The sequence below is a fragment of the Microtus oregoni genome, unplaced genomic scaffold (assembly GCF_018167655.1).
Source record: "Microtus oregoni isolate MIOR12 unplaced genomic scaffold, Mior012 000061F_ref0000440, whole genome shotgun sequence".
NCBI classification, from domain to species: Eukaryota; Metazoa; Chordata; class Mammalia; order Rodentia; family Cricetidae; genus Microtus; species Microtus oregoni.
The window spans coordinates 5,547,151-5,557,884 of NW_024543871.1; the positions used below are offsets into that span (position 1 = coordinate 5,547,151).

The 10,734-nt window shown below is 34.4% G+C and overlaps 1 protein-coding gene across 1 annotated transcript in view; it reads right to left on the reverse strand.

The window, feature by feature from the left end:
• Tenm1 (teneurin transmembrane protein 1) overlaps nucleotides 1-8,445 on the reverse strand; it is a 577,348-nt gene extending 568,903 nt beyond the window's left edge. The window contains 1 exon segment of the mRNA XM_041639938.1: nucleotides 8,195-8,445. Coding sequence (XP_041495872.1) covers nucleotides 8,195-8,411 — 217 coding nt within the window. The 5' untranslated portion in view covers nucleotides 8,412-8,445.
• Nucleotides 8,446-10,734: the final 2,289 nt, after the last annotated feature.

A 10,734-nucleotide genomic window follows, 5' to 3' on the forward strand; every position in this document is an offset into this window, starting at 1 on the left:
GGCTAATTTTCTTTTTCAGTCTAAGTTCTTTCAAAGCAGTCATTAAAACTTTTTATGGCAAAAACTCGGAAGAACTATCAGCATAACATGTTCACAACAGAAAATTCATTATGTGTGATCAAATGCTTTTGAAAATCTCATTTTATAGGTCTTGTTACCATTATATTACTCCTGCCATCTGTGATCTCTTTTCCATAAATATGGATCCTGAGATTAAGAGTTCTTTCAAGATTTTTGTAGAAACTGTAATCCATGCCATCTACATATGTACAAACAATAGCTTAAACTATGGAAAATTCTTGAAATAAGAACAGAAAAGTGTGCTTTGCAATTTTGGGATTCTATCTACCCCTTGTAGATAATATGTGGCAAACTGGCTTGTACAACTTCTGGGGTAGAATGAAGTAGATTATTGACTGGGGTCAAGGAACAGGAAAAAACAATCATTAGGGTACTTTTGTTCCATTAAGTCTGAGGTTTTGTAGAAATGATATTTAGTCTGAGGATTCCTAGAGACATGATTGCCCATTTGGTCTGAGGATTTGGTAGAGGGAAGAACTAGTGTTTGGGTGCTCTGCTTCTTTGATTTTTCAGCATTTAACCCTATATCTGACTCGGAGTTTTTATTATTAAAACCAAGTAGAATTCACGCTACATAGGAACATATTTGATACTAAATTTGTGTTCATATATAAGTGAATAAATTAAAGACCAGCAGTAGATGATAGATAACTTGCTTTGTAATCTCAAAAACTACAAAATGGCAGTTTAAATGTTTTCCACAAGATGGCAATGATGTGAGATAAGGGTAACATTATAATCCCAAAACGACCAAGCAACCAAACATCACATATGGAGAGCAAAACAATAAAGCATAAAAGATCAGGTTACAAAGAGAGAATGAATACATCTACTGTTTTGGGAGTGTGGTACTGTATTAGCTGTTACTAGCTTTTGCCATACCTCCTTGTTTGCATTTCTCATTTTTTCTTCATTATTACTATGGCGTGAAATCGATATAGTCAAAATTAATCTTAGACAGATTGACACCATGGAAAAATTAGAATGAATAAAATATTTTCTTACATTTCCATTCCTATATTTTTATTTGTTTTAAGTAGATTTCTTAGATACTTGATGCTACCTTTGGAAGTGAGGTTACTTGGGAACAATTGCCAACCTATCTACCTTCAGAAAAACCTATCCTTTCATTCAACCTGTCATACGTCATACACTAAATATCCTTATAGATAGCCATCCTGTTAGTAAAGGACTGCCAATAGTAGATTCATTAAAAGACAGTTGAAAGATTAAAACAAAACAACAACAAACATCATTAGAATCGAGCAAGCCACATGCACTTGGCCTTGGATGAGAGCGACCAACTTCGCAAATATAGGTGAAATAAAGTATTTCTTCAGTATTTACCAAAAAATAATCCTGTATTAGAAACACTCAAACAAACAACAGCAAAACCCATTGATTTCCCTGTCAAATAAAAACAAAGAAACCATTCATGTTAAATTGTATAACATAGCATTTGTTCTTTTCTAACGCTATTCAGAGTGAAAAAGCTTTTAAATTCCTTGCCAATCATTGGCCATTAGAAGATATAAGAAGGTGGAAATAGTGTAGACAGAAATGAAGGGAATCTTAGTAGTTTAGTGAGGCAGTATTTTCACATTTGTGATGGCTGTTGATCCTCATCATGACTTCCTGATGTAGGTGTGAGAGGTAGTGCAGTGTATGAAGAATGTGGTTGTTTTCTTCATTTCTGAACTAAAAGGAAATGACTTTCTGAGAATCTATGATCCACATCCATAAGATCCGTAAAACATATTATATGTGATAAATACATACAATTTTATCTGTCATTCTAAAAAATAAGTCAGTCTCAGCTTTACCTAGATTAATGCAAGTTACAAATACTGACAAGTATTTTGACAGTTAATGTTTTCTCTGATTTAAAGGTAGTGCTGAAATAAAAAAAAATGGCACAAATTCTAGTCTTTGTAGAAAAGAAAATTGAACTTTTTTGTTTAATTTAGGATAATCCATTTTTCTTCATAGGGGGCACTATTTCCCTACTAGGTGACTTTATAGATCAGTAAGAAAGACAAAGACAATGGCACATGAGATCTCATGCTTTCAGATTTTTTGTTTTCTGATCCTTTGTATTTTGGCTTAGATAAATCAGTTCACTAAAAATGGTGTTCAGTGAAAATATAAATACATTTAAACTGTGTTTATGTCAGTTCACAGATGATAGATTCAGGTTTTTGTCCCTGGCTTTTCTAGTTTTACCCTATACACTTTCCCTGAGTAACCTAATCTATCCCGAGACATATTTTGTTCTAAGGCATTAATGTGACCAAGCCTGCAATTATCCCTAGCCTCAATCTATCTTGAAATCAAAAATGTACATCTCCAACTACCTGTTGGAAGATCCATCTTCTGTCATTCCAACATCTTAAATGTAACATTATCAAAAATAAGGATTACCTTTTTCCTTTCCAGACCTAGTGCATTTCTTATCAAATTAATCATCATCTGCACAATATCCAAAACTTGAAACTTTAGACAGATCTTGACTATGCTGTGTTTTGAAAATTCAAGCAGCAATTACTCAAGTCATATCACTTTCCATTATACATTTATTGAGTGTTTCTCTTTATTTTTTTAGCTTTGGTTTTTTTTCTCTTCATGCCATTCTTTAGTTTGTGGTAATTTTGTGGCCTCATAGATTCCCACCCTTATTTAATGTTATTTTTAGTTACAACTACTATTCTCTGGAGCTATCTAGACCCTTACAATTTTTCTTGCACACTCCTCTTTATAAAACATATAATCTATGATTCCATTATCCAATAATTCACTATTATCCATAGTTATATCTTTTTTTCCATAGTGATATCTTAAGAACACCATTGAATGACTGGAACTATAAATAATGACAAAGCATATTACATATACATATATAATTTTCTATGTATACAGACATGTAATAAAGTTTGATTTACAAATAAAAGAAACCAACAATAATAACTAATACTAAACTGAAAAAAATACTGTAATAGAAGATACACTGGTATAGTCTCTGTGACTGAAATGTCCTCAGTGTGTATTATATTCATCCTTCTTATTATGATATGAATGATAGCATGAAATTATATAAATTGTCTTGATACTGTGAAAAAAGTCTAGGACTTGATTGTATTGTTAGGTCAGAAGGAGGACATTTTCTTTGGGTGGTCTTGAACCACTGAGCCATGACAGAGTCAATGGTTTGATGTCAGGCAGTAGACAATATTCATGGTTTGGAATGCATAGGAGATGAAAACTGTTTTAGTTTTCCCCCACAGGATACAGTCAGAATAGTGTTGTTCAGTTGGAATCTCCAGCCCACCTCTACTTCATCAGCCCATCCTCCCTCTCCAAATTCCACCCTCTCAGAAAAACAGCCAAAAGCCCAGAAATGCAGCGATGGGGGCAGGGCTTTCCCCTGAAGTTGCTAGCTGCTCAAGACCCTCTCTAAAAGCATACCATACTTGTGTAAAAACCCAGCCTGGGGCAGACATATCACCATTCCTTGACTACAAGCTATTTAAGCCAGCTCCTTTAGTTTGGCCCTGGGAATTCTCTCCAGCCCCATTCCTCTGCCTAGATCTTTAGGGGCTGAAGGGTCACCTGGGAGTGCTTTGCCCAAATAAACCTGGTCTTTGACTTTTAATTCAGCTTGATCTGGTTTACTGAATTGGAGAAGAAACCCATTATCAGGTACAGAAACCTATCATCTAGAAACCTATCAAGTGTAATTACAAACTATTTGTTTAAGTTATTTCATTAAGAATTTATTTCACTAATTTTATTCTTCCCACAAGTCAGTATTTATTTAAAAAAATTAATTAAAAAGGTTTAGCAGTTTTAATAATGGCAAGTTGTCATTGAATCTTGCCTGCCCCCCCCCCAGGTGAGGTGAATGAGGGTTCTTGTCTTTCAATCTTCTAAAGTTTTATTTCTAATTTTAAGGGTTTTTTTGTTCTTTGAAAATTTTATGCACACATGCAATTCGTGCTGAACATATTTACTCCTCTCCCTCCAATGTTCCCTGGAACATTCTGTTTATAATTCCTCATATTGAGTTTAAGGTATGTGACTGTACCAGAACTAGTCAATACCTTCCAACATTGCATTAGGTCCAGATTAAGATGACAATTGAAAGATGATCCAGGGCTGGGAACATAGCTCAGTGGTACAGACCATGCCTAATACATACATGGTCTGGGTGTTGGTCTTCAACACCACTGGAGAATATTTGTCAAAAGAAAAATTTGTTTTTCTAAAGCTGAGCCAAGTTGACGAAGTGCCAGTTTGGTATATGTAGCTTTGGGGAAGCAAATGATATGCTGATCAAGGAAATGGGGTAAAACTACAATGATGACATTTTAATTTTGGTAATGAATAGATTTAGGATGGCCAAATGCCTATTACCTTCCTAATAAGGCTTTAACTTTCAACCCTTCCTCTTCAAAATACTGTTTTCCCTTTGGGGACAAGACATTTATAGAACCATTCCAGAAACAAGATGGCTGTTATCCACATGCTTTGGTTATGTTGCCAGATCATTGGAAGATGAATATGTTTTTGTTTTAGAGAGAGACTGAGGGTTCTTTGCTATGCATTTTAAGCCCGACTTCATCATACCCGCTATAGTGTTATAGTATAATACTGAGTTAATGTGTTCTATGATGTTTTATGTCTTAGTGCTTCCTCAGCACTTTTATGAATAGTGTTTCCATTGAGCATCCTCTTAGAGAAAGGTCGGTTTTGTTGCAACCCAAAGCCTCTTTTGAGTGGGCCTGCTTTAATTATACACTTCATGTTTGCTGTAAGTGCCGCAGTGACCCTTAGCAGCAGAACAAACCCTCTTCAGCAATTTGTACCCATTTAGTCCAAAATTATTCCTGAATCTGTATCCCTACTCTTAAGTTTTAGCAAATAACCTTGCATTACTTATTTCTTAAAGTACGTCTTCCTGTGGCTTCAATACTCTCAGGCACAACATGTTCCCAAGAGTAGGAACCAATTTTCTTTTCATGTCTTTTACTCAGAAATTTGATGCATTTTCTCTCTTTACTAAGCACTTATCATGCATCTTGGCTGTAACTTAAGCAATTTCGTGTGTAACTTTAAAACTAGTGTGAATTTCTTTGCCTTTCTCCATAATTTCGTAGAAAGATTTGTTCTTACTATAGTTCTCAGCATCCTCAGCATATGATTTTTTTCCTCAAAAATTTAAAAATACAGACTTCTCACCTTTTTACTTAAAGGATATCCTTTATAGTTTTGGTGTGGCATATACTGGTGACAGCATTCTACTCTTATGCTTTGGAGTATTAAGTACATTACTTGAATACAAGCTCCTTAATTCTTTCCAGTTGATCCCTTAACTAGAGCTATATAAGTCTAAAGGGAAGATATCATATATAATACTAACATTTTGGACAAAGTGATTGCTTGTACAGTAAATGGGACACAGTTGTTGAGAAACTTGATTAGGCTAGTCAGAATGATACATAATTGAAAACATAAATGGTTTATTTATGGAATTTTTCTTTTATTATATTCTGTATCTTGGTTATATAAGTAAAATCCATTGGAAAGTCAAGCCATGTATGGGGAGGCTATTTCAAAAGCACGTATCACAAATTGTACTAATTTATTTGTGTAGCTATTATGTATTTTCCACCACCTATGAGTTTCCAACAAGCGGCAAATTTTCACCTCCAGCAGAGGACTCCAGGTCTGGCTAACATTAAATGCCAAACAAAAGCCAGCTGCTTAAAATATTCTCCCGAAAAGAAGTTAGCATGACATTAGAGAAAGGAAACTGCACTCATCCTAAATTTCATTTGATCACACTGCACAAAAACAAAATGTGAGGTTGACCATCTTAATATTGACTTAACAAAACATTTTTCATGGTCTTAGAACCATATCCAAGTATATTCTTATTTAAACTCACAAATCACCCATTTTATAGTACTATACCATAACCTAGAACTTACAATTGTTTGTTTTGTAAAGACAGATTTACAGAGAAATATTTTACTGTGATTATACAGTTCATAAAGAACAAGAGACCTCAAATATTGATAAGAATAAAATTTATCAATAGTGAGTTGAATTTAGTTTGCACAAATATAAGTTATCTTTAGCAAAAGAAATGACAGAGTAAAATGAATTATTTGAAAAGACAGGGAAAAATCTTTCCAAGTTATATTGAATCATGAATAATATAGTTGATATTGTAAATAAGAATATACATTTACATGTTAGTATATATCAAATCATTGACTCAGTTCTGTAAATGCAACATTTTAGTAATAATTTATGATGTAATAAGTCTAATTTCTAATACTATATTTGATGTAGTGCAGCTTGCAAAATATGCCATCATATACATTTGCTAATAAGGCACTCATAGGTAATATAGCATATGCAAATTTTACAGGAAAACAAGATCAGTAAAGAAATCATGATGCTCAGCCTCACTGAGTACACAATATGGAAAGAAATATCCATAAAGGGTGTGAGAGATACAATTAAAATCTCCTTAAACTTCATGGAAGAAGAGTTTATCTACTGAAAGTAGAAGTTTGGTAGTATAGTGACAGTGTAAGAGAGTTGAGAGTAAAGGATGCTTTTAAGTTAAGCTGTCAATGGCAGGTGAACTGCAATAGAGGGAGATAGCCAGGATAGGCATTTCAAGAGGTTGGACAGGCATCTAGAGTTGGAGCTGAGGGGTAGGGTGCTTACTCAGCAGGGATAAGACACCCAGCTCTGTCCTTTTCATCACTTCTATCCCTAAAAATCTTCTGCTGCTGCCAAGAAATAGGTAGCAACATAGCAAAGGGGTGAAGGGGGATGTAGGAAAGTCCAAGTAGATCAGGTAGATTTGCTTTTGAAATCTCAGTGCAACACTCTGAGTGTATTGGAAATGTAGAGATCAGTTCTGCTGGATGAAGCAAGGTGTTACACAGAGAAAATTTGGTGGTTGCCTGGAAGAAAGGCAAGCATGAGCAAGCTGATGTCCAACAATGTAAACATGTTTGGAATTGGGGGTAGTGGAATGATTCTCTTCCTTTTAGTTATATCGAATTTAAAATAACTGATAAACTATTAATTTGAAAATTTTCAACATGTAATTGCATGTTTATGACTTAATTTATGAAGGATATTAAGACTAAATGAAAATGTAATTTGGAAATCCCCACATATATGTGATCATTGAAGTATTTGAGGAAAAGAATTCAAAGAAATCATACAGGCAACAGAATTCTCCAGTGGCCCTTTAAAAAGTGTAAATGTATAGGTCTCATTTCAAGGATTTCTAAAGTGGGTTCTGAGATTTTCAATCTTTAGCGAATTCTCAGTTAATGTGAATGCTACTGACTCAGGGGTACACACTTTGAGGACCAATGTGCCAGATAAATAAACTTGTTTTAAAATATTGTCAGTGTGTCTGACCCTAACAAATAATCTCTACCAATATCAGTATATTTTTCTATGTAGTTAATTGAAAAAAATGTATTCATATCTCCCGGATTTTTTTTAGAAACTCTTAAGCCTCTCCATTATTGAGAGACCACAGTAGCTGAAGAATAGACTGCAAAATACATCTGTGTGTTTCTTAAAAGAAACTCTTAGAATTCTTCATTTCCCTTTAAGCTACAATGCAAAATATTTTTTACATTCTTTCCATAGGCATTCTAGCCCCTTGTTTGGTGGTCTCTACTATCCTGGTTCTCTTTTTTAACAGCTGAATATTTATTTGAGACTCCTGTCCCATATGGGCAATGGCTTGAAAAGCACTTCGCTGTTTAATTTATGCCTTACTATAAATTATTTAATCCTTCCGTCTGTAAATGGCTATTTGTAGGATTAGACAACTTCTGAAAGCTCCGATAAGAGGATTGTTACATCCAAATTCACACATAATCCATAAAAAGCACATGTTCCCTACAACCTCAGCTGGGTTCGCATGTGGAACAGATTCACTGAGCATATGTAAGCAGTAGGAATTATTAACCAGTTAACATCAACAAATTTCTTTTTAATACATAGGTTTATGCATGTAAACATTCCCTAATGAGAAATAATATTAGTTGAAAAAAATCCAATAAAAACCTACCTTGAGTAGATTTCTCCACTTCTTTCCTCTTTCTACTCTGGCTGTTGTAATTCCTCCTTAGCTCTTGGTTATATTCATGCAGAGTTTCCCTGGAGTTGAATGCCTGTCGTGGTTTTCTCCCATCTTCACTCTCGTCAGAAGAACTGGTATAAGCTAGATCCATTTCATGCTTGACTTTGGACAGAGGTTGATACGGTTTGCAGTCTGGTTGCTCCATCTTTGATTAAGCAAGCTCAGTTTCATGAAAGAAGTATAAGGAATTTATTTTAATGAAAGCAATCCTGAAAGAGAAAGAAAAACATGAGCCGTTTTAGATTTGTCCTCTTGCAAGGAAACACATCTGGCAGATTCACAATTGGTCTGCTAATACTATCAAAGGAGTGAACCAAAAGACAAAGTAGATGACAGGAAGCTAGCCAGAGGCAATAATAACACTCTGTGCTGCGTGCATATGTTGTCAAGCATTTAGGATGAAGCTAGAAGTTGTAGCATCAAAAAATGCTCAAAGTAAAAAGAAGTGCAGCTTACAGAAATATTTACATTGAAATGCAAGCAAAGGGCAATGCCACTGTGGTATTAGAGTGTGATTTTAATGTTAAAGACAGTGGTTAGATTAGAAAACATTATGAGATTTGAAAGTGGCCAGGAGTATAAATATTAACCGAGCACAGCTCACATTTAAAATGAAACTAGTGAGAAACCACAATCACAAAGAACATTTCTTTGCTTCTGGTTTAATATTACATTTAATACTAGGGCTCTGAGGATGGGAAGGGTTCTGAATATAAAGAGGCAGCTACCAAAGCTCATGCAATAAAGTGGGCTTGAGGGGACTGAGCTTCTTGTGTTCATATTGTGGCTCAGGCCTGAAGAGCATTTTTAATGACTTAGGTGGTGGTAAACTATTGTTTGTCATAGTACTGAGACGATGTAAACTACATTTCTAGTGACTATACTGGTATAGGAACAGCAGGATCTAAATTGGGTTTAGAAACAGCAATTTTGAGCTTCATGATAAATCCCTGAAAGAGCCCCCATCACTCCCACCCTCCTATTGCTGAGCTAGGAGCTCTGAAGCTCTTAGGGATAGTAAAGACATTAGCTGTCCTACTTATCACAGACAGTTTGAGATCAAGTGCCATTTAAGATGCCAAAGTCCTCTGGAATACCAAAAGTCCTGGTTTTCTAATAAAACTTATTTTTTTAACATTTATCATTATTTTCACTGCAATAAGTCTGCTACTTTCTCTTCCATATAATGCTTAAATATTTAATTTGAAATCATGTATTAATCCCTTCATTTTCTTCATCATTTTACCCAGTTTATTTATTTGTATTTTTTTAAACAAGGTTTCACTTTGAATTTTAATGGACGGGAACTCACTATGTAGTCCAGACTTGCATCAATTGTACCAATCCTGTACTCGAGTCTCTCAAGTACTAAGATTCCTAGTGTGACACACTGTGCTTGGTTTCCATAGGCAATTTTGAGGCATGGCCTTACTGTGTAGCCCAAGCTTATCTCAAATTCATGACCCTCCTACCTCAGTATCAAAAAAGCTGAGATTACTTTTACTGAGAATGGATCTACCATATGCATTTCCAAGTGACATACAAACTATGCTTCCTATACTATATATAGCATCTTACACTTGGCATCTCAATTGCATTTATGGTAAGCATGTGGGAAACAGAAATCCATCAGTAAAGTTCGTGGGTTACCAATGTTAAATGGTTCATTCTACTTTGTAGTATAAACAAAGCTTTATATGTTGAAGATTTATTTAAGCAAATGTTAAGATTCTGGAAGGTAAGACTTGAAACTTATGAATTTCATTGTTGTATTACTACTTAGCACAATTCTAGACACTTATGTTAGAGATTATTCAATACCCAATACATAAATTATATAAACATTTTAGGAAAATAGCTAGGTTTCTTTATATCCTGAGAAAGAAGACAGATACAGTGTTTTTACTACTTCTTTTACTCTTTGAGATTAGTATATCACTTCTCCCTTACTTTTCCTCTTTTCAAGTCTTCCTATAAAATTCTTACTCCCTTCAAATTTATAATCTCCTTATTTAATGAATTGTTGCTACATGCATCTCTACACTGTTGGTTCAGCAATGTTTAAATCTAGGTTCAACTCATGAATCCACTGAATATAATTTTCTATATACATTGTCTATACCGTTGTATGTTTTCAATTCTGTATCTACATGAATCAAATCCTTCCTCTTTGCTTCAGGTTTAAATATCTAGCTGATTGCTGAGTATTTCCATATAGTTATCTATAAATTCAACTGAAATTTGGTATAGTCAAAACTAGATTTCTGTTTATAACTTCCCCAGTGCCCAAGAAGTTAAAGTGATCCTTGATTCCTATCATGCATTCCATTATTTAGTGCAATTTGTCATCCTTGAAAAAAAATAAAATCCAAACTAATTCCTCACTACTTCTTTGGATCAAATGGTATTCAAGAGAGAGTACTGTGAATTTCTCCTAATCAATGTCCCATTTATACTATTTAAGTCTG